The sequence below is a fragment of the Labeo rohita genome, chromosome 6 (assembly GCF_022985175.1).
Source record: "Labeo rohita strain BAU-BD-2019 chromosome 6, IGBB_LRoh.1.0, whole genome shotgun sequence".
In the NCBI taxonomy this organism is placed as follows: Eukaryota; Metazoa; Chordata; class Actinopteri; order Cypriniformes; family Cyprinidae; genus Labeo; species Labeo rohita.
Window position 1 is genome coordinate 224,375 of NC_066874.1, and position 24,519 is coordinate 248,893.

At 42.7% G+C, this 24,519-nt stretch overlaps 1 protein-coding gene across 6 annotated transcripts in view; it reads right to left on the reverse strand.

Annotated features, from left to right (window-relative positions):
- Window positions 1-1,581: 1,581 nt before the first annotated feature.
- The window catches only part of rbfox2 (RNA binding fox-1 homolog 2), a 28,075-nt gene continuing 5,137 nt past the window's right edge, over window positions 1,582-24,519 (reverse strand). The window contains exons 2-12 of one of the 6 annotated variants that reach the window (XM_051111616.1): window positions 15,607-15,798; window positions 15,246-15,401; window positions 14,933-14,986; window positions 14,430-14,522; window positions 7,379-7,466; window positions 7,229-7,285; window positions 6,052-6,205; window positions 5,100-5,142; window positions 3,338-3,429; window positions 1,832-1,919; window positions 1,582-1,757 (exon numbers count right to left, since the gene is read on the reverse strand). In XM_051111616.1, coding sequence (XP_050967573.1) covers window positions 1,713-1,757; window positions 1,832-1,919; window positions 3,338-3,429; window positions 5,100-5,142; window positions 6,052-6,205; window positions 7,229-7,285; window positions 7,379-7,466; window positions 14,430-14,522; window positions 14,933-14,986; window positions 15,246-15,401; window positions 15,607-15,798 — 1,062 coding nt within the window. In that variant the 3' untranslated portion in view covers window positions 1,582-1,712. Of the gene's footprint in view, window positions 1,758-1,831; window positions 1,920-3,337; window positions 5,525-6,051; window positions 6,206-7,228; window positions 7,286-7,378; window positions 7,467-14,429; window positions 14,523-14,932; window positions 14,987-15,245; window positions 15,402-15,606; window positions 15,799-24,519 lie in introns of those variants that run through there. The other 5 variants (XM_051111615.1, XR_007827901.1, XM_051111617.1 and 2 more) reach the window with 5 other exon arrangements.

The following is a 24,519-nucleotide window of genomic DNA, read 5'->3' on the forward strand; positions in this document are numbered from 1 at the left end:
AAAAAAGCCGAGGCGAAATTACTCCTGAAACTCTAAAATGGCAAAATGTTTTCAGTCCTGCACCAGGATACAGTTACACCTAGAATCTACTGAAACGCATGATGTCCTGCAAAACAAAACAAAACAAAACAAAAAAAAACAAAAAAAAAAAAACAACATGAAATGCATGTGTGTTTTCACAGATAAAGAATCCGGTCACGTGACCAGGCTGCCGTCTTGGATTGCAGTACGAGGACGCTGCAAATCCACGTCCAGCCATTTTGAAATAATTAACGAGCCACTTCAAACAATATCAAAAAAACCTATTGATACAAAAAAAAAAAAAAAAAAAAGAATAAAAATAAACCAAACATCAGAATTACAAATACGTTTACACACAAATCAAGAATGTGCTTGACTTTTCTTTGGAACCAAAATTCAAAAAAAGCAAAATACCAATATACTGAAGGGAAAGAGGACACACTCTGCAAGAAAGACAAAAAAAAAAAAAAAAAAAAAAAAAAATACTATGCATTTCTCCTTTAAAAATCGACAAACTTTTTTTGATCCACTTTTCTGAAATTTGGGCTGAAAGTTGCATATTTTACAAAACTACGCTAATAAAAGAGCTTGTCGATATTCCGCGAGAAGGGCTCTTCGATCCCGAAATCTGAAGGAAAAAAGTTGTAAATATTTTCTTAGCATAATTTAAATACTTGCTATAGTCATTATGCCGGCGTTTGGCGTCTTTCTGTGTATTAACGTGGGTTCGGATGATGTCCTGCCCTTCATCAAAGCCAACACACACAACCATGAGAAACTAATGACGATAATAATAATAATAATTAATAATAACAATAATAATAATAATAATAATAATAATAATAATAATGTTTGGTAAAATTTTGTGTCTATTCTAGTTTACTTGCATATAATGACTATTTAATTTTAAAGGTACGCCTCTTGAAAATGGTCTGAACGGAGGTACTGATTAAAGAACACAAAGCTTTCAGCAAGACGGATTATTATGACACGTCGTCCCGTTGGTGTGCGTCACACTTCAGTGATCTGTAACAGCTGTCGGAGTCGCCTTTCATCCGTGATCTTTCCGGAGAAAGGGAGACCGCGACGGTAGTCTCTCGTCACGTTGCTGTATTTGGGATTATAGCATCGTCCTCCCCTACAGAGCTGATGGGATCCACGAATTTCAAGATGATCCTTAAAACGGAGACAAGAGCGGTCCGGATGAACGTCTATATTTCTTAAAGAATATCGATAATTATTGTAGTGTGAAACAGTGAAGGGTGACGTCAATTTGTTCACTGCAGTCCTGACACTCTGTGCACATGTAGTTCGATGGCCACTAGAGGCGCTCTAGAGCCGTTACTGCATGCATATGTGCAGAGAGACGAGCCAAAGGAAGAAATGATTTGCGCTTCTCAGTCAAGCGGTTTCAGTCAGAGATCTGTTACCATTTAGTGTTCAACGTTGTCAGGTTTCCTTTTAAAAAACAAAAACAAAAAAAAAATTCCACCTTCTTCGATGTACTGATTTATAGTTGCATTCCTTACTCAAAGTTCGTTCGTAACAGACGCGTTTCGCTTCTTTTTTTTTTTTTTTTTTTTTTTTTTTCTTTTTTTGTCCAAAAGTGTGATTCGATTTTTCCCTCCGAGGTCAGCAGCTGTTGGTGAAGTATCAGAGAGACAGAAGATCTGGAAGTGTGTTAAAGGTGTTTAATATGGCGAAAACCGGCTGTATCCTCCTCTGTACAGAGTGGCCTGCGAGAGAGACGTTTCGTTAGAAAGCGTTCGAGGATCAGAGAGCGTGACGGACGGACAGAGGCGGGGCTTACCATCGCGCCGACTCCATACGCCGCCGCCGCCGCCGCGGGAGCCGCTAGCGCAGCCGCGTACGGATCTGCTGCGTACACGCGGCCGTAGCTGCACAAACAGAGATGCACATGAATGAGAAGAAATGGCCATCTGTCCCCTCCCCAGCGTCTGATATTTTCTCAATGCGCCATTCTGATGTTTTAAAAGTTACACTTGTAGGCACTCGTCAATGTCTAAACAAGTGAGACGCCAATCAAATCAAAGGCGATGTGAATGTTTCAGTTTAAACGGTGAGAGACGCAACATTTTAGTATTTGACAGCTATTTTACTACAGAAATGTTAAACAACAGTGACATCCAGTGACGCAAACTACGCAACTCTGTCAAAATGTACTATTTATATGTGACCCCGGACCACAACACCAGTTGAAAGTAGCACGGTTATATTTGTAGAAATAGTCAAAAATCGTTGGGTCAACATCATCAATTTAAAGATCATGCTCCGTGAATATATTTGGTCAATTTCCTACCGTACATATATCAAACCGTAATTTTTAATAAGTAATATGCATTGCTTCAGTTAGGGTTAGGGTTCGATGATTTTCTCAATATTTTGATTTTTTTTGCATCCTCAGATTCCAGATTTTCAAATATTTGTGTCTCGGCCAAATATTGTCCTATTCTAACAAACCATACATCAATGGAAAGCCTATTTAAAATTGCCCTTATGACTGGTTTTGTGGTCCAGGGTCACATAGTAAAAAAATAATATGATTCATTTAATTTATAAAAATGTGACCAGACAAGAAACACCAACTTTGACATTAGGCACACATGTGAGAGCTAATAAAAATATTGTCTGTAAATAGCTCAGAACTGATGACATAAAAAATACTCTCGTTTTTTTTTTTCCCTGTATTTGCTGTAATCCATTTCAATCATTTAGTTCTCTAAAAGGACAGTTGACCCAAAAATTAAAAGTTATCAATTACTCACCCTCACGTCACCTCGTTCACTTATCTTTGGTAAACAAAAGAAGATTTTTTTAATGAAACTTGATAGATTTCTGCCCCTCCATGTGAATTTACAATATTCAGAAAGACATGAAAAGTAATCCATTTTGACTCCCATGTTAAGGCTCCGTCACAAATGTTTGCAGAAGTAAAGATATTTGTCAAAAAATACTTTTTTGGTCACACAAAGCATTTGCATTGGTTCATAAAATTTGGACTTAACCACTGGATTCACATGGATTTATTTGACATTTTTTATGAAAGTTTTTAAGCTTTTTAAGTTTTGGGTGAACGCTTCCAGTGGAGGGACAGAAATCTCTCAGCTTTGATTAAAAATATCTTCATTTGTGTTTTGAAGAGTACCAAAAGTCATTCGGGTTTGGAATGACATGAGGGAGAGCAAATGATGGAATTTTTATTTTGGGGAACGATCCCTTTAATAAAAACATCATTACAGTCCCTGACAGCGTCCAAGACACGTTTACGTCTTCGGTTCTGGCCAGAATCACTAACCTGTCACTGTAGGCGGCGGCCGCCGCCGCCGCCGCCGCTGTCGGACTCGCTACGGCCGCCGGCTGGGTGTAGCGGTACGCGGTATAGCCGCTCTACAAAGACAAAAAAACAGATGCATTTAAAAAGAGCACCGGAACGAAGAGGCAGGTGAAGTGGTGAGTTAGCAGGGAAAAAAGGACATGAAAACGTTCAAGAAAGCAAACCTAAAGTCCATTAACAAGCAATCTGCCACTGATGTTCAGTCAAACATAAACCGCATTCGGAGAACCGTACGTAGGTCTGTTACGCACTGTGAATCTTCCTCAGTGGCAAACAATGCACAGTCATGGTAGAATGGGAGTCGTTTCTCTAGTGATTAAGAATCGGTGGTTTGTTTGTCAAAGAGGGAGACACAAGCAGAAATGGGGATCGTGAGTGCATTAGCGTCAGTGTCATCGTCACCCCCGAACGCACAGCTACACACAACCAGGGGTGATCCAATCGATTACTGGTGCCGTATTCAGACAGACAGACAGATAGTGAGATTAGGAGAACATCCACACAACCACACAGACAGCATGCACCCCAAACTCAATACAATAACAAGCCATTTCCGCCATTCTCTCCTCAGCATTCTACCCTACGGCCAATCAGGAAACTCTCCCACGATCCCTCGCACTCCTGCAAGAGCGCAGCCGCGGAGGGAGGCAAGACAGAGAGAGAGAGAGAGAGAGAGAGAGAGAGAGAGAGATGGGCTGAGGTGACAGGAAGAGAAGCAGGTGACTTGAAAATGAAGGTAAGCGGAGTAGAGTGAATCACTGATGGAAAGTCAAGGTAAGCAGAGAAGAGAGAGAGAATAACAGAGAGAGAGAGAGATCTACGAGGGAATTAAGTGTGATTGCATGCCAACACAGATCGAGTTAACATGCCGTATAGAGAGAGACAGGGACTCTGGGAAGGGGACAGAATCAGATCCAGTCTGACAAAACCCAAAACATCCAGAGTCCTTAAAACTATCGTCTCAAATATCAGTGATGCACAACAAAAGACCTGCAGGAAGTCATTCGGCTGAAAAACAGCGCCAGACAATTATTTACATTCTCAGAAGTGTAAATAATCTACCGCTGAGGGCTGGGCGGCACGGCGCTCGAGATCGAGACGTACCGTTGTTACGCTGTGCTGGTGTGTTTTTGCTCAATGCAGTTTTAATAAACTGAACGAGCAAGTCAAGGAGGATAAAAAGTATTTAAAAAACGTTTCAGCGTTTCATGAGCAACGCAAACAAACTGTCATACGCGATTAAACGGATGTCACAGGTGTTTGCTATCGCCGGTGGCTCATCAAATCAAACGTTTTGAGTCTGAATAATCTGAAAAATGAGATGAAGCACCTGCCACGTGATCACATAAACCGTTTTATATCGAATTCCCTTGAAGTAAAATAGAAGTAAATCACGACATACACAGCTAAAAATCACGGGTACAGTGAGACGGGTTTGTGGCCGTACCGCCCAGCCCTACGACCGCTGTTTTTTGGTATTTTCCCTAGTAGGAGTCGCCGCTGTGACGTTTGATGCTGCTGCCAAATTTTTCATGCGCTCTGAATCGTTTAGAGAGGAAATGTGCAGAATTCAAGCAGAATTTCTTTCTCCCCCTTCCAGCCCTCACTCCTGTCAGATTACTGTGAGTTAGTAGGGAAACAGAGACAGCAATCTCACACGATCAATATCAAACAAATGTATTAATCAGAAGGAGAGATGCACACTATCCGTCTGTGAGCCTACCTGAGGCATTCTGCTACTAACCAGAGTGTCCTGAAACACTATTCTACAGAGAAAACAGAAAAAGCTATCGTCAACCTGGACACACACGCACGCACACACACGTCCAAACACACGTACACTGAGACACACACACACTTGCGCACACAGAGCCGTCTGAATCTGCACGAGGTGATAAACAAATCAAGTGATTCATCTGATTCTGATTCAGTTGTATCAAACTAACACAATGAACATGATTCACGTCTGTGCAGTGATTTTAAAGCGTGTCTTATCAGAACGAAACGGCTCTGCGTGGCTACAGTTTTCACACGGTAAAGCACTCGGAAAGAGAGAAGGAAAGAGAGAGGAAGTGAAACCGAGAGACAGGAAGTGTCATACTTACATACAGTTCTGTAGCTCCATAAAACCCATCCTGGTACACCACACTGAGAGACAGAAAAACAAAATGACAGCAAAAAGAAAAGAAAGAAAGATGGAAGAGCAAGGAACACAAGATTTAAAAAAATAAAAAGGACAGGGTGCCACCATGTGGCGATCGAAGGGAAAAACAAAACAAAAGAAGATGGCAGGACAGATGAAGACCACGAAAAAGAGAAAGTGAAAACATTAATTCACACACATGCAGTGCACTTGGTCATAAAACAGAAAAAAAAAAAAAAGAAAAAAAAAAAAAAAAATGCCACTTTGAGCCCCTTCAGAATCGAAATGCATCTGAACCATTACATCATAACAGATTTACACCACATTTCCCGTTAAACGGGTCACGTGTTCGGGGGAAATGGCATTTTTTTGTGTCATTTGAGTGACTCTGATTGCATATTTACATCAGCTGGTCTCATTTTGTGAGCAGAAGCAGCACACGGTCATGCAGCATGCAGAAAACTAGAGAAAATCAAATCTGCTGCGTCTGTGTGCACATGCGTACGAATGTATGCGAGCGCAGGCGCGTTACCCTGGGTAGGCCGGAATGGCGGGCTGCGGAACGGCGGCGCGCACGGCTCCGTAGACGGGCCGCCCGCGACCCCGCAGGTGATGAGCCCCTCTGAAGGTCGCAGCTGTGGAGGCGGCAGCTGCGGCGGCGGCAGTGGGATATGGAAACCCTGGAACTACAGGAAGCGACCAGATCATTCGTGATTCATATATGTACTAATAATTACAACACTGCAAAAAGGCTCATCTGACTATTTTTGTCTTGTATCTAGTAAATATATCTGCAAATTCCTAAATCCAGGGGCATTTACTAGATAAGCAAAATGTCAAGACAATTAGTCTTGTTTCCAGGGGTAAAAAAAAATCTTGCATCTTTTTGCATCTAGTAAATGCTTCTTAATTTTGACTAGAAACAAGACAAAAGTACCAAGTAGGATAAGCCTGTTTTTGCAGTGAAATCTGTAAAAAATAAAAGAATTACAGACAACCATAAGGATTTGTAGAATTATTATTTGTATAACAATTGTAGAATTATATTGTTGGGATCACTTTCATAATGATTTCTACCAGTTGATGAACAATAAAACACTGACAGTTAAGAGGAATTCATTAGAATTTAAAGGGCTCACGCATTTAATACAACAAACAGTGGAACATCAAATGACCTCAGGTGTCCAGAGCAAGTTTTGAAAACATTGTTTAGCCTGCTTTGCAGTAAAACCCCCCCCCCAAAAAACGTAATATTTTGTTTTTATTCCACTACGCTGACTCACTGTTAGATTAGATAGATTACATAGATTCACTGTTCAGATGTGTTCGAAACGTAGCGTAATGAGGACATCTGCTGGTTAAAGCAGCATTTCAACAAGAACGGCAAAAACAAACCGATACTGACTGAAAAAAAAAAAAAGTTTAATCTTAAAGTGAAACAAAAGTGAATTCTCACTGCCGCATGTTGTTCCTTTGCCGTTTACACGAAACACAAAAAAGCAGCAGCGGATCATCTACACCCACTTTAGTTCCTTTGAAACTGCAGCGCGCCAGCTTCGAATAAACAGACTGTTATTGCAGCCATCATTACAGTCCTCGTTCTTGATGCGGACGGCCCTTTAGAGTGTTGTTTACGCTGCGCGCATCTCAAAACGTTCATCAAGACGGAGCAATGATGCTCTTCAACAGGAATGTGAGAAGCGTCTCACCTGCATAGAGCTCCGGTCCGTACATGGCGCCCATCATAGGACTCAGTTTCCACCCAGCTGAAAACAAACAGAGAGAAAAGAAAAGCCTCAATGACCTGCCTGGCCTTGTCGCCAGCAACTGAAGAAACAACCACAAAAAGGTGGTTTTACCGTAGGGCAGCGTGCTGAGACCTTCTCCGTTAGCGTACGGGCTAACCAACTTCTTATTGGTCATCACTCGAGCTGTGGCGTTGTTGACCTGTTCATCAGAGACAGAAGGAGCATCCGATCAGACACGAAGAAAACGAAGCGCTGGCGCATTCAATCTAGAGCTGATCTTATCCAAACGTCATTCTGCAAATATGTGAAGATCACTGAGAATTACGTTATTAACATGTAGCGAAATTCACAAATCACCCAAATCTCAAAGACTTTTAAGCTGTCGTCTAGACACATTCGATAATCAATTCTTTGAAGTATATTTACAGCTACAGCAGAAATTGTGGACTCATTGATATTCCCTTATATTGCTTCATGCATCATAAAACTCCCACTGATTGTCAAACATTCAACACAAAAACCCAGAAATCAATGCGTAAAAGCAAATGAAAAACAGGGCATTCCATTGCTAAAATGGAGGAGAGAGATAAATAGAGAGAAACAAAGAGATCACACATGACGAAATCAATACACTGTGCACAGCTCTTAGCAAAATCACATTCAGCCAATTACAGTTCATTAACCAGAAATGAGCATATCAGCCAATCAGCAAGCATCAGATGCAGCCTATGGACCAATCCAAATACTCTGCAGCCTAATCCCGCCCCCTCGTGAAAAAAACACATCATACCGAGAGAGAAGGGGGGGATGTTCAGAAACAGAGGGATGCAGGAAAGAAAAAAGAGCCAGTCGACATTCAATGAAACCACAAAAACGGGAGAAGAAAAGAGGGAGACAGACAGACAGAACAAGAGAGAGAGAGAGAGAGAACAATCCACCCAATCAGAAACGTCAAACTCAAAAAGCCATCCAGTTTGTCATGAACAAGTACACCAAAGTGCGTCAAATGAAAGGAAGCCTGTGATTGGTTGTTGTCAGACCTTGTGAGGAGTGACGGAGTTTATGGGTGAGAGAGAAAGGAGAGAGAGAGAGAGAGAGATGCATATGCTACATGTCACAATAAATGAAATCATGAAGACGGAAAACACCGGCAGGCATCAACACGGTTCTCTCACACGCTGAAGACCAATATGCAAACACCGTCACACACGCACTCGCACACACACAGTCCAAAACCAAAGACCAAAACAAGCTTGAGTCGCTCATCCTCACATGAATATAAGGGCAGAAATATCGTCTGAGGAACAATTTCGATGTGTGTGTGTGTGTATATTTAGGGGCGTTTTTGGCTCATAGGCTGTGCAATAATCAGCAGATATCTGGGCCTGAACTGGTGGAAGCATGATGATGACGATGATGATGATGGAGTGATTAAAACAATCACAAATGAAATGGAAGATGCGTGTTAGGACCGGGCGCTATGACCGCGTGGAGCGTGCCAATAGAGCGTGTACTGCCGTGGTGTAACTTTGGGTTCTCTTTGCTTTCCAAACAGCATCAATAAACACTATATGAGCTCCTGCTAATGAATTTCTAGGATGACAACCAGTGAGACCACACAACGACATTCTAGAGGACTGCGTGGACTTACACAAAGCCCAGACCCGAACCCTCCGAGATGAACTGGACCACGTCACTCGGTGTCTGACCTCGCTGATGTTCTCCTGCTGCTAGAACAGCTTCACTCTTTTGGGAAGATCTTCCACTAGATCTTGAGCATGGATGCAGGATTTGATCCCATTCAGATTTCAGAGCATTAGTGAGATCAGACGCCGACGTTTGGATCGTAGCTGACGCTCCAGTTGATCCTGAAGGTGTTCGTGGTCAGGCTGCACCAGCTGGTCGTAGGTTCTTAAACTGTACCGAAATTTTAGTAAGTACTTATTTGTTTGTAACTATGTACTTAATTGGGTGTACATAGCTATGATGTAGCTAGGGTTGTAGGCTCTCTGTAACGAACAGTCGCCGTTACTGTCAGTAATCATTAAATGAACAACATTGAAGGAGAAGTCCACTTCCAGAACAACAATTTACAGATAATGTACTCACCCCCTTGTCATCCAAGATGTTCATACCTTTCCTTCTTCAGTCGTAAAGAAATTATGTTTTTTGAGGAAAACATTTCAGGATTTTTCTCCATATAATGGACTGATATGGTTTTGAACTTCCAAAATGCAGTTTAAGTGTGGTTGTAAATGATCCCAGCCGAGGAAGAAGGCTCTTATCTAGTGAAACGATTGGTTATTTTTGTAAAAATCATACAATTTATATACTTTTCAATCTAAAACGTTCGTTTTGTCTTACTCTCCCTGAACTCTGGCTCAAGACAGTTAGGGTATGTGGAAAAACTCCCATCGCATTTTCTCCCTCAACTTCAAAAATCATTTCAAAATCATCCTACATCACTGCAGAAGAACAGACACAGTGTTTACAAAGAAGATCAAACACCCTTAACAAAAAAGGTAAAACAGTGATATAGGACGATTTTGAAGTTGAGGGAGAACATGAGATGGGAGTTTTTCGACAAACACTAACTGACATGAACCACAACAAAAACAGTGAGACAAGACGAGCGTTTGACATAAAAGCATAAAAAGTATAGAAATTGTATTATTTTGAATGAAAATAACCGATGGTTTCGGTAGACAAGACCCTTCTTCCTCGGCTGGGATCGTTTACAACCGCATTTGTGATTGTTTGAAGCCGCATTTAAACTGCATTTTGGAAGTTCAAACTCGGGGCACCATATCAGTCCATTATATGGAGAAAAATGCTGAAATGTTTTCCTCAAAAAACAATTTCTTTACAGCTGAAGAAAAAAAGACATGAACATCTTGGATGACAAGGGACACTACATTATCTGTAAATTTTTGTTCTGGAAGTGGACTTCTTTAAATAACAATAGATGTAAATGACATTAAGAAAGAGCAACAACAAAAAATGATACTGCCCCAATGTAAAGTGATATATATATATATATATATATATATATATATATTTATTTTATATAGAAAATCTCAACTGCTTAAGAAAAGCACTATACAAACTGGATTTGACATGCACCCGCTGTCCTGCCGAGTTCATTTACAACCCAAATCAAACACACCTGAGCCAGCTAATGAAGGTCTTCAGGATCACTTGAAAAATCACAGGCCAGTTGAGCTGAAGCAGGTTTCAAATAAAATTTGCAGGACAGTCGATCACCACGAGGAGACTTGAAGACCTGCGGTCTAAGGATTGAAGTTTGTCAGGTTAAACATGAGCTTACTAATGCAAATCAATCTGCCGCTTCATTCCAATCATTATTACTTGCCAGATGTTACGGAAAGGTCCGTTTTAGCCGTTTAATGGTGCGACTGAAAAATATTCAGTAGTGTGCAAGTTGTAACTTAGTGTTTAAGCACAGCTGGTGCAGCGGCTTTGCGTCAACCATCAGATGACCCATCTGATCTTTTGGTTTGTCTGTCAAGTCCCAGAAGTTCCCCCCAAAAAAAGCACTGACACATGCTTATTAAAACACACACCATTATCTCATTGAATTTTCAGGATAAAATAACCCCTATTATGAAAAGAAATGAGCATACTAGCGTGACGCGAGACTCTGGTCGTAACGCCCAGCCCTAACGAGAGCTCATCAGAACCACAGGAGAGATGAACGGATGGATGGATGATGTGGAGGAGAGAAATGGAGGGGTTTAGTGTGACAGTCTCATCAGCCATGTGAGTGCGTGGGAAAGTGTTAATGATCACGAGAGCGATGGAGAAAAGGAGGAGCAATGGCGAGCGCTGGGGAGGGAATATCATTTCTGTCAGTATCTGTGGTCCTTAGCGACTATAATAGACATGATGATTTCATAAAGCTCTTATTCCCCCATGCCTCTGATGAACAGTATATCAGAACAGACCTCAGGGAGGAGATGCGATTACGCTAGCCGCGAACAGACGCCGCTAGCAGGATGCGTTCGGCCAAACTTCGTAACGAGGACGAGGGCTGCCGTCGTCTCGGCGAGGGCTTTAACGCATCTCTGTTCCCTCCGAAAATAACAAGCTAATCAGTGCAAAAGAGCGAAAGACCACAGTTTGTAAAGCTGGGGAGGGCTGGAGTTTAGATCTCAGGGGTTTGAGTTGGTGGGATTGATCAGGGATGAAGCCGTACATACACAAACTTACCATGAGCCAGGAAACGGCGTGACGACACGCGAGCAGTTACCGTGGAGACTGACAACAACAACAACAACAACAACAACACACAGAAATCGTCAAGGGAACAGAAAGGGAAAAAGGAGAAAATGAACAAGAGGAGAAAAACAAACCAAAGAGAAACCAACAAAACAATGCAAAGAATGAGTGAACACCAGAGAGGAGAGGAGCGCAGGAGGAGGAGGAGGAGGAGGAGCAGAGGAAAGGAAAACAAAGCAACGTCCAGTGAAAAACTCAAAGTCAGAGTAGGGGAAATTCTGAGGCAGACATTCACACAACAACGAAAACATCGACAAGACAAATCTTCAGGTGATCAAATCTGTCTGTAGGAGTGCTAAAGAGCCTGCAGCCGCATTCGTCTGTGTCACAGAGGAGGAGGAGAAAGGGACGAATGATTAGAGGAACTCAACAAACACACGCGCACACACACACACACACACACACACACGTAGAATTCATGGGTGTGGAAATGCAGCACAGAGCGAGTCTGCGACTGAGTCAAAGCTGGAGCTACGGGCCAAAATAGAAGCAAGTTGACATGGACGTACGTCTAAGAGAGCAGTTAGTGAGACTAACATGCCGAGCTAATGACATCACTCAGGGGAGGGGCCTAGACAGTGACATCAGAGGCATCGAAAATAGACACAGGGACAGGAAGTGATGCAACGGACAGGAAACAGTGAGTGCAGAGCTGGACAGACAGACTGGCCAGAGAGAGAGAGAGAGAGAGAGAGAGAGAGAGAGAGAGAGAGAGAGACAGAGAGAGATGAGTGAAGAGGTTGATGATTGCGCATCGCTCTCTCCACAGATCTGCTCTCCAGAAAACACAAACAAACATTAGGGTGTCATTACATACAACATAATTATATCATGGCAAATAATTCAACTTCTGTTCAAATTATTCAAATCAAAGGAATCTGACAGTGAAAACAATGACATTTAATAAAGCAAACAAATGAATCCAAATTAAACTGATTCGGTTATAAAGTGCTGCTGCCGCCTCTGCCCAGATTAAACCCGTTTCCTGCTTTCCAATGAATCTGACGGTCTGAAACGCTCAGACTCATGCAAACCCAAATGAAGCTCTCGCCGCTGCGCTCCCATGCACAAACAGCCACGGACACCAGGGGGAGCTACAGAGCAACGGTGCAGGCATCATGCATCTACACCAGGGGTGCCAAACGCCTTCAGATACAGCACTGGTTATATGGGTGAATTTTTCCCCTTTTTGTGCTAAATTAAGCAGAACTTACAGACGCTTGTTTGTGTCGTGTCGCACGAGTAATTGTGTGCAGCAATTAAGTCTGATGACAAATGAAAAATGTTACAGTTAAAGAGCGAATACACCAAGCGCTGATGGCATTATGGGCAGCGCGCCGACATACAGCGCCACTGCGCTTCGGATGTCCCGAGTTCGAGTCCCGCCTCATGGACCTTTCCCGATCCACTTCCTGTCACCGCTCTACTCCCCATCAATACACTAAAAAACGCTGGGTTAAATACAACCCGGTGCTTGGGAAAATATGGACAAACCCAAAGCCTGGGTTACTACCCAGAAGGCTGGATTAAATATTTAACCCAACTGCTGGGTCTGTCCATATTTTACCCAGCGCTGGTTGTTTTTAAACACAGCTTCTGAGTCTGAATGGAATAAATCCCTTTTATTTCACCACAGTACTGGTTATGAAGTAGGTGATAATGTACAGTCAGTCAGTCATTACGGTAGATTACAGCGCGATCAAGAGTCTTGCGTCGCACTGAAGTGGCTTTAATGATAATGGCCAGCTGACTGTATGTTATCCCCATAATAAACAGCCACTTACCATGTCAAAGATGGATGTGAATTATTGTATTCTTTTATAATCATACTAGTAGAAACAGCAGCGAGATAGAACGTAGCTTTAGTAACGACTACGCAGCGCTGGACGACGGTCATTAAAAGCAGAAAACATTCGGCCCATATGACTCAGTGTTTCGTGCAATTTAGCCTTTGACCTACAATGAGTTTGACACCCCTGATCTAAACTTTTAGTCCTAAATCAAACTTCCCGATAAATTTAGAAATAAAAATAACTTCAATTATAGCCTGAAGTGACAAAAAACAAAAAAAGGATTAAAAAAATGAAAACGATTTCCCCCCCCGTCTACGAGAGACAAACACAGGCAGCGTCTCAGAGGTCATGCAGGAGGCCTGGAGGAGATCAAGAACTATTAAAACACCCAGAAACCAGCACTGCAACACGCTGGGCCTCACGAGGGGAAACACACGTGGCTCCATGCAGCACTCGACCGCACACACACGCACACACACACACGGCAAGCAACAGGCTTCTTCTCATCTCCCAGATTCACAGAACAATCTACAAATGCACTAAAAACAGCAAGTACACAAGCATCTGAAAGTGAGCCGTTTTCTCACAGTATGCACACGAATGCCATAATAAAGATACAACACCAAAGTTGTGAATAGCATTCAGAATCGTCAGTCCTCGTGTATCGAAAGAATCCAAGCAAATGTTTCATGAACAAAAAAGCCATTCAAACCAGGAGAAACAGAAACGGCATCAAACGCACGCATGTGATCGGCTAAGTGTGAGCATGCTCAGTACAAAACAGATCGATGAACTCAAAAAAGGGAAAACAACCGCATGCTGTTAATAACCGACACTCAGCCAGACAACAACCAATCCAAAAAACAGCCGAGAAACGGAGAAAAACTCACAGAATCTAAAGTGGACTGCAGTAGAGATGCAACCATGCATTGCTAAGCTCACACACATTTCCCATAATGCAACACGCACACACACAGCTGAGCGTCTTAAGCAGTTCCAGGACACATTTGGTCAGTTAAGGTGTGAAATGGGAACATCAGAAGGAGAAAGAGAGAGAAAGTCAGACTCACCTCGATCTTTCGTCCCTCCACGATGGTCCCGTGGAGACGCTCTCGCGCTTTCTCTGCGTCTGCACTGGACTCAAACGTCACAAAACCAAAACCCTGCGCCACGACAGAGAGGAACAGACATGAAGCGTGTGACCTCCGAAACGCATTCATCTTAAAGAAACGATTCACCCAAAAATGCTCCAAGAAAGGAGATGTTTAGCAGAAAGCGTTTGCATGTGACTACACACAAGCCATATGGACGACTTATGCCAGGCTTTTACGGTTTATTGATTGTTTTACAATCCCTGTTCACTGTGCTTTTAAGTCATTTGAGAGGTGAGTGGTACAAATCACCATCTGACATCATTGTATGGGATGGTCAAAGCATTCTGCTAAACATCTGCTGTCATACTGAATCACAGTAATTAAATGATCGGATTTTGGGGGGTGAACTGTTACTGTAGTGTAACAACAACAACTAATCAGATTAAACTCAAATGTATGATTTCAAAACGGTTTCTTACCTTTGAGCCCCTCTCATTGAAAATGATCTCCACATCCAGAATCTTTCCAAATTGCTAAAAAGACAAAGACACACACACACACACACACAGACAGAGAGAATGCTCAACATAAACAAACACACTGCTGTTTGCATAATGCCTACAAACCGATCATTACAGAAGAGCTGCGTTTACAACAATCACTTTAAGGTGTCGTTACGATCTCGGTCACCAGGGGGCAGAATTGGCCCTTAAACACGTCACGGTTTGTCATCGTGTCGTTTCTAAAATCATCTGATGAATAAACCCTGAAGCCTATAAAAGCCTGTAGTACCCCGAACATCTGCCGCAGGTCTGGGTCTCTGAAGCGGAAGGGGATGTTGGACACGTGGAGCCGTTTCGGGGTTCCTTTGGCCTCGGAGGAGTCGTCACTGCCCGAACCGCCGGCAGAAACACACTGACCTTCTGCCTGAGGAGAGCCGTCTGACAGCTGAGAGACAGACACACAGAGAGAGAGAGACAGGCCTTACAACCCCATAATCATACAAATCGCAGTCGTTTGAGATGATTCACGTGGGACCACCAAGACCAAAGACCCAGCGACAGGAAGTCGTTCGACACGTTTGTTGTTCCAGCTGCCCAAATGGTGCGAGCGATCAGACGTCACCATCTGCTCGAGAAGCATTAGCACTTACTTGAGTGCTGGGGTTAGAGGAGGGGGTGCTGCTGACTCCTGCCGGGGCCTCCGTTTGCCCCCCTGCGGGGTAAATGCTGCCGCCCCCGAACTCCAGCGCCAGGCCGTTCTGAGGGGGAGGAGGCGGAGGGGGAGGGAAGGAGGAGAACGGAGCCACGACGCCCTCCGGAGCTCCCATCGCGTCCTGTGAACCCTGGAGATCAGAAACAGACAGACAGACGAGGGTTAATCGACCGTTTGGCCGAGATCCACCGAGCGAATGAGACGGCGAAAAAAAAAAGAAAAACAGCTCACTTAAAAGAGCGACGGCCATGAGAGCGGAGAACAGGGTAAAAGCGAAGTCAACCGGAACGGAAAGTGAGAGAGACGCACGCCGGTAATGCGTTCCCCTCACAGATGACGCCACTGAAAGCCAGAGATATTACATTTCTCTCTTTCTGGTGACAAGCGGATTCAGGCAGCCGTTCAATATTAATGAGGCCCTCATGCATAATTTAGCGTACGGCCTCCGACACACACGCTAACGCAGCACGTGACGCGCAGATGAAGCTAGCGAAGAGTTTCTGATCAAAACTCCCACATCGGCTGCAAAACATGATCCTGATGACGGTTACATACCACCTTCACGTAAACGGTGTTGCTGCGGCCAACGATTCCCGTGCAGCATTTGAGTGAATCCCACAAAAACACGTGTGGAAATTACATTTCACAAGGAGAAAAAGAAAATGGCCATTTTTTGTCCATTACGCACTCACAGTATTATACAAAAAAATAACATTTAATATTGAGACAATATATCATACTACTGTTATTCTTGCATTACAGTAATGAAAGGGAGTTTTTTTTTTAATAGCGCAATAATTGGGTACAAGAACAGTACCAGAATCAAGGATCAGGATGTGCTTAGAGTTTCTCAACACAAAATGTTTTTATTTTGCGGTGAAATGTGTTTTTATGAGATTCAGCCAATGATGAAACTCTGGGAACTGATGATCTGTCTGAGAAACACACGTCACGTCACTGCAGAGAGAAACAAACAGACCGAAGAAACGCGTTTCCATGAGAGAGAGAGAGAGAGAGAGTGCGAGCGAGGGGAAAACACTGTTCTGTCAAGTGTGCATTCCTCCTCCAGCATCATTTCCCTACATGGCAGCAGGATGAGAACGGAGAGAGAGAGAGACACGAGCGAGCGGGAGAGACAGACAGGCAGTGAGAGACACGTCCCGGTATTTATAGCTCTGAGATCTTCCCGTCAACCATCAGAAACATTAATGAGCTACATTTCAGAATTCAGCAGCATGAGCACTCATGTATGGCCTCTCAATACCCGTCAATTCTATTTCCCCAAATATTGTTTGCTTTTCAAACATCAGCCCTGAAGCACTGCATGCACACACTAATATTGTAGGTCATTTGAGTTTCAGATGTTGTTGTTGTTTGTAAATAAGCAGCATTAAAGGGGGTTGTGCATTGATTCTCATACAGCGGACAAGAATCGAAGAGCTTCTCTGCAGCTCATCTATTTCTAAAACGATTCCCTTCAGGTCTTTATTAATCTGTATCACGACGACCCGTCAGTCAGAGAGAGGAGAGTCTTTCTCAAGGCCGTCGTCGTCGCCGTGAGCGCGTGCGTTCAGCCGAGCGAGGCCTTCTAAACGCTGGCAGCTTTAGTTACGGGTCAGCTGGCATCTGTCTAACGTGCCGCTCTTATAGATGGCAGCTGTGCCACGGGTCGGCCGTCTACTGTAACGGATCACAGCCGTTCTGATCGTTAGCTGCCACAATCGCTCCTGACGAGAGACGACGTAAGAGTCATCAGAACACCAGACGCTCAGAACGACGCGTGTTCGTCGCGCATTAGAAAAGACGACCGAGGAATCAGCTCTCAGTAGCTGTAGTCTAGCTTTAGTCTTTATTAAAACATACTTGGCTTTACTAAGTGCTGTTTAAATATTGTTTTTAGACCGATTCGAGCTAAAGCGGCATTTTTACGACACCACTTTTGTTGGATCGTATTGCAGAAATGTAATCCTGACCAACGGTTTGAGATTTTTACCCCTTCAGACCCGCCAGCGTTATTGTTAAATAAAACTATAAACCTAGAACTGTTCAAAATGGTTTTCATTAATTGAAATAAAGCTGAAGTTAAAATATAAATACTGAATATAAACTAGAATGCTGGCAAGTAACTGAAAGTAAATGACTAGAACTCAAAACAAAGGTAAATCCCAAAAACTAATAAAAATGACAAAAGCATACAAAATACAAAAACTTAAACTAAAATTAAAAACTGAAAATGTAAAAAGCTCACTCTAAATATTAATAGATACAATAACAGTACATAACACTAGCCTTGCAGGACTAGAAAACCAAGACGGTACCAAGATGGCCGGCCATCCAGAGTGAACTGACCTGCTTTAAAAAGACTTTAAACGTCTGTCATTGCTCAAATGCACGTGAAGCAGTGATGAAACCGTCCTGCATTTATTCTCAGCTCTCAGACGAGAGAAACTGAAGCTCTCACGGATCCTGATACACGAAGCAGCTCAAACGCTCTTCACCGCATTAGACCCGCCCACAGCCGCTCGCCGATTGGTCGGCTGTAACCTGAGCTCAGGCTTCTCTTTCTCTTCAGAGGGCGTGCCTGTGCGTTCTTCCCTGACCAATCAGATTTCAGCAGCGCCCAGTGTGGGTCCAAAGGTTTGTGGGTCCAAAACGGCCCAGAAAAAGGCCTGCGAACGCTTGCGTTTGAGATAAACACACATGCACGTGCGAGCGTGAATGTTTGTCTCTCGCACACTCCACCCTCAGCACATGTGCGACCTACGGAAACTAGTTGATCTAGTTTGGATAGAGGACTGCTCCTTTGCACAACACACACAAACTCATTAGTCTCCATCCGGTCAGCAGACGCTCCTCTTCACCCACAGACGAGCAGAACCCGAGTTCGTCCAGTTGTAGAACATGAGCTCTCGAGGGCCGCGTCACCTCTGAACTCTCACACCGACAGACCAGCCCAAGAAAAGCAAACAAGCTTCATGACCGACGTCTCTGTTCCAGCTCGCGGTCTTACTGCACTTTTATATCGTGCTGCGTCTCCTCGGCATGAATTGCTAAAGCTGTATGGCACACGTCTGCGACGTGCATAAACGCATGTACGGTAACGGCAGGAATGGGAACAGGCCTGAATCATCTTTGCTAGGTCAGTGACCTTCTGGTGTCCTGCACGCAGAGACTGATTCAAGAAATCTGATTTATGGACGGTTACGTCACATTTTATGTGTGTTTGTACAATCATGATGTCTGTTGTACATCAGACGTCTATTTTAAGTGTGAGACTTTTAATATAAATGACTACTTGTAGTAACTGATAGTATGTTGTGCTGACAGCTGAGTTTGCAACGCATCTACTAGGGATTCACTGACGTATTGACCAATAATCAATACAGATCAATAAAGGCACTACTGGACATCAGCAGATTGTTTAAAGAGATATTTCACCCAGAAAAGAACACTCAATTAGTCAATTACTCGCCCTCACGTTGTTCCAAACCCCCGAGACTTTCATTCATCCTCGGGAAACAACTGAAGATATTTTAAATGAAATTTGAGATGTTTTGTATCTTCTGAATCTCACTGAAGTGCCCCCTTATCCAATAATTGCTCTAAAACTTCTGATAAGAAAGCGTTTAATTCATGTTCATTTCATCACAAAAATGAATGAATAAATGCCGTTTCGACGCTTTTAAATGTGCCGTGACAGATCGCTGTAGTGCTTCCGTTCAAGCAGCAGACTGGCCCGTGTCCTAAACGTGAATGAACATCAGAAGGTGTGCTCGAAGATACAGTACAGCTCACTGAAATGTATTAGGGATGCATGATATTGGATTTTTGCTGATATCCCATATTTTTCCAACTCATTTGGCTCATAGCCAGTGCCGATACCGATTTGATACAGAAGTCTCTCGTGTGTGGAAATTATAAGCAAACTGTTTTTCATTTCAGCTAGACTTAAACAATAATGCAGTTATTTTATAATGACAGTACATTGAAGTTTTGTTATTATATATTATAGATCAATCACCGCCTTTTTTCTCTCTCTCAGAAAAATGCAGGAGTAACCTTAACATGTTATTTTAAGTTTTTAAGATTCCGATGTTGGTCTGATAATATTGTGCATCCCTAATATGCATCACATCTAATATTATCACTTGATTCGTTTCAACTCGACCGCGGAAAGACGGCTTGTAATCAATACAATACTTTACATTTACCTCAGGAAAGTTTTCCAGTGTTCACGGTTTGTAAGTTAGCTATAAAAACACCAAGAGGAGCTTATTTACCGTTAATTAAATATTTATGTTGGAATGAAAGTGACCTAATGTGCAGTTGAGTTATATACAAACATCTCAGTTTTTTATATATTAGAGTGTTATTATATCTGAAAAAAAATAAAGACTGGCTCTATTGATAATTTTACCAAACCAAATGAAAGGGTTCCCATATAAATTACAGCACAGGTTGGGATTAGGGTTGGGTATCGTTAGAATTTTATCAATTTCGATTCCAATGTGAATAGAAGATGATATCAAGCATATTTATTGCGTTTCTTTTTTGGCTAAACATTTAGCTGCAGCTGAACACCATGAACAAAAATCAACAGGCTACATAAAAACAAGATTCACTTAAGAGCTGTTTGCAAAATAGAGCTGATTCTGGATGAACTGGGTTGTTGTTTTTTTTTTTTTTTTTTTTAAATGGAAGTTGTGGTTCTCTTATGATTCTGAAGAAAAAAAAAACTAAACAAAAATCACATGTAAGTTATAAGAGAATGATTCAGTAATTTACTCAAGATTTACTTGGTTCTTTACTGGATGAATCAGTGTTTTTGAACGAATGATCAAATTAACAGCCCCCTTTCACCATCTACTGACATAACGTAATCGATAAATCTTTAACATTATTTGGAATGTCAAATTAACTTTCAAAAGGACAATTTACTCTATTTTGATCTCTACCATAGATCGCTAGGTCGGGACCTCACAGATGAAAAAAAAAAAAAAAAAAGAACCGCACACATATAGGCAGAATTGAAATTTTAATTTCACAAGATGTATCCGATTCCTGACCTTAAGTATCTGATTCTGGAATCAGAACCAATTTTTGATACCCAACCCTAGTTGGGATACTTTTTTCCTTAATAAAATGAAACTAATGGCATCGGCAGACGTTGTTCTGAATAATCAACTGTTGGTATCGGTAATTTCAGTATTGGTTCATCCCTACTATCAACACATTTGTTTATTATTGAGCTACAGTTAGGGAACAACATTGTCCTCAAAAGTCTGTCAGAATCTTTTTGGGAACCACGAGGAATGCAAACAAACATAACAAGCAAGCACATTTTTGCAAGATCTTTTAGGGTTTGTGTGAGCTTTATATAAAAAAACAACATGCGTCTGTCCTCATTTAGACGTGTGTGTGTGTGTGTGTGTGTATCAGATGTCCAAAACAATATTGGAACATCAACAAAAAGAGTTTTAGGGGGAATATAGACCTATATTTCTATGCATAACAAAGGCAGCTGTTCTCGTTTTCCAAAGCGAGCGTGTGAGATCATGAGATGACAGGTAAGCGTCTCTCCCTCCCTTCGGGGCAAACGCTGGGTGGGGTTCAGCATACTTCAACATACTTCAGCTCTCCTTCATCAGAGTCAGAAGCGCAGAGCTTTACCGTCCACGTCCGTCGACTCTGGCTCTTCTCCCGCGAATCTCCCTGAGCGTCACCTTTAAAAATCAATTTCCATTCTCCACCCCCCTCCATCCCATTCCTGCTTTTAAAGGAAAACACAGAGATAACAGCTGCTCGAGCCCTCGGGAAACGGCAGGAGAGGGGGAGGGACGGAGAGAGACGGATTCCAGGGTATACGACAGACAGCTTTTAACTAATAAAAGACCGATTTGTATCGCTGCGCGTTAATACTGAAGCCGCATGCGTGCGAGACAGATGTGGAGACACGTCGAGACAGACAGACAGATGAAGGAACAACTGCTCACGAGCACCTGGCCCCTTCAGTCAAGACAGACAGCTGGAGAAACACATGAGACTTTCCTCACCTCCATCTCACACACACACACACACTAAGGGAGTCATCTGCAGCTGCATTTCTAATAGAACATTTATGCATTTAGCATAATGCATTTTACTTACATAAACACATCCGTGTGCACGCACACACACACACACACACACACACACACGTGCACGAGTGAATCACGCTCGATGTTTCTAGGCAGGAAATGCAGCAACATGAATGATTAAAAACTCACCGGCCGCACAGGAGGGTAAAAGACTCCCATCATCCTATTCAACACGACGGCGGCAGCGACAGTGTTTCCTGCTTTCAGACGTCAGCGCTCACGATCTCTGTCAGAGTCTGACACATTCAAAATCTCCCTCTCTCATTCCCCTCCTCTCTGTCTGTCTGTCTGTGTGTCTCCTCCCTCTCTCCCTCTCTCTCTCCTCCCATATCACTCACTCATTCCCTCCCTCCCTCTCTACACTTTTTCTTAAGACAAACAAACCCATTTCTTAATTTTCAAAAATGCTTTCTAAATTCTATTCTCTGCCTGTTAAAAAAAAAAACAGTGTTCTTAAATGGTTAATAAATGGTTTTCAGTTAGTTAACCGATTAGTCAGCTAAACTAGAATTCCAATTCCATATAACAAGTTAAAACACGTAAACCACAGCAAATGGAATTTCATGCGCTTAGTACTAAAAATCATCATCGCTTCAGTTTAATCTTCAAATCCTATGATGTTCAAAAGGCCACAAGTTTATTTTTAAGCATGGCAAGAAACTATATTATGTTTCTGATATGATATCACAATAATAATAATAATAATAATAATAATAATAATAATAATAATGGTATTAAAAGACATTCAGCTGTGCTCAAAACCTCTGAAAACAGAGCAGATGTGAAGCTCACAGTCCAACGGCTGGTGATAAATGGATAAAGAGACGGATGGAGGGATTACAGAGAGAAAGAAGATAAAAAGTGAGATTAACTACACCAACTGAACAATCCAAACACACGCACACACGCACACACGCACACACACACACACAGCTGCTGCTGTAATCTACAATGCTAATCTAAAACACTCAGACTATTAACAGAGTTCAGTGCGTTTCCACTTGTTTTAAATAGTTGTGATTTTAAAAAGCTCCTCGTGTGTTCTGAGTGCAAAAGAGATAGTTAATAATAATTATATTTAATAGCAAATCTTGATTTTACCCATGCCAGAGAGTTACAAAACGAATGTGCGACATGAAAGCGTATCAGTGAAAACCAGTGTCACCGTTAAGGGATTTCCTAACCAGCGTTCATCCAAGCCCAGTTAAGCTGAAAGTGCAAAAATATATTACATAATACACAACACTTGCATAAGACGTTTTCATTATTTGTGATTGATAATCTTACAGCTAGTGAATCAGAGGCCACGCAGCTGATTCTGTATTTCAGAGCGACTGACTGACTGTTGACCTCCCGTAACAAGCGTCAGAGAGACGGACGGTCATTCGGTCATCCGCGTGACACCAATATGAAGATTCACTCTTACATTTGGATTCGTTATCAACTGCGCAATTGAGAACACTTAAGCACCAGATCTGTGAATAATGAAGACTTTAATTAAACCTGCGGGCAAAAGCCCCTCAAAGTGACATCAATTACCGGACCGAGATACGAGACGAGGAGCGCTCGGCGCTGAAGGAGCTTAAACCAGCTCCACCTGAGAGAACGAACGCACGCGGTCTGATAACCCGGACGCTAATTAACCTCAGAGGACGTCTATAGACGTCGCAGCCACGGCTGAAAACGATTCTGAGCGCCAAACAGAGAACGCAGCTCACGGGAAAGATCAGACTCCACTAATAACTGATTCCAATAGATGTTAGTCAGGGTAGAAGGCATTCAATCTCTGACAGGAATGAAAACGAGCCTGCGAGGGACTCAAGTACAGCGTGGTTTAACAACATACTGATTGTTCAGCTGATGAAACCTTTTTACAAAAAACACTTCCGGTAGAACTATAGGTTGTCCATACAGTCCATTAAAAAAATTACACAATCATTTACACCTACAATACGGTGTCAAACCATGCAAATATGATTTTTAATTGAAAGTATTTCATTTAAACAAAGTATTTAATGCTGAAAACCTATATTTCAACAGTCCTCTTGCCTCATTCACTATTTCTAGTTTCATTTTCTCTTAGAGCAGTGCATTATGGGACGGCCCTCGCAGAAGGATGAGTGCGAGCTGCGTCTCTCAGCGTTCGTATCTGTGAGATCTGCAGCGCAGCGTCACGCCGCCTCTAATTGGGCTCCACGTTTAATTGGTCTATAGTGCTGTATAATCAGATTAGCGCCGGCCCACACGCGCCTCGCTGCTCCGGCAGGGTTCAAGCCCGTCTATTGTTTACACATTAAAACAAGAGGATCATCACGACGGAGGTTTTACTACAGGACTTTAACGGTTACTTATTAGAGTCCAAAAGATCTGCCGTAGTTAATATTTATAGCAGATGAGACGAGCCGATCGGGACGCTTACGCAACACGTCGTACGCGCTGATACGAGGCTGACGGGAAATCAACGGGACGGGGACGAGAGGAGACCGTTTCACTCTCAGCGCTGATGCCAGGAGGACAGTAAATGGAGTTTTGCAGAGAATCACGGGTTATTTCTGCTCTGCCGCTGCGTCTCTTTTCATCTTCTCGTGATAAACACCCTCTTTGAGCTCCGCGCAGCTCCCAGCTGGAACTAATGTCCCTCCTACGGTCCCCTGAGGGAACACTTAGCAGTGCGCACTGCGCCGCTCCAGCACGCACCCGACCGACAGAAGCGC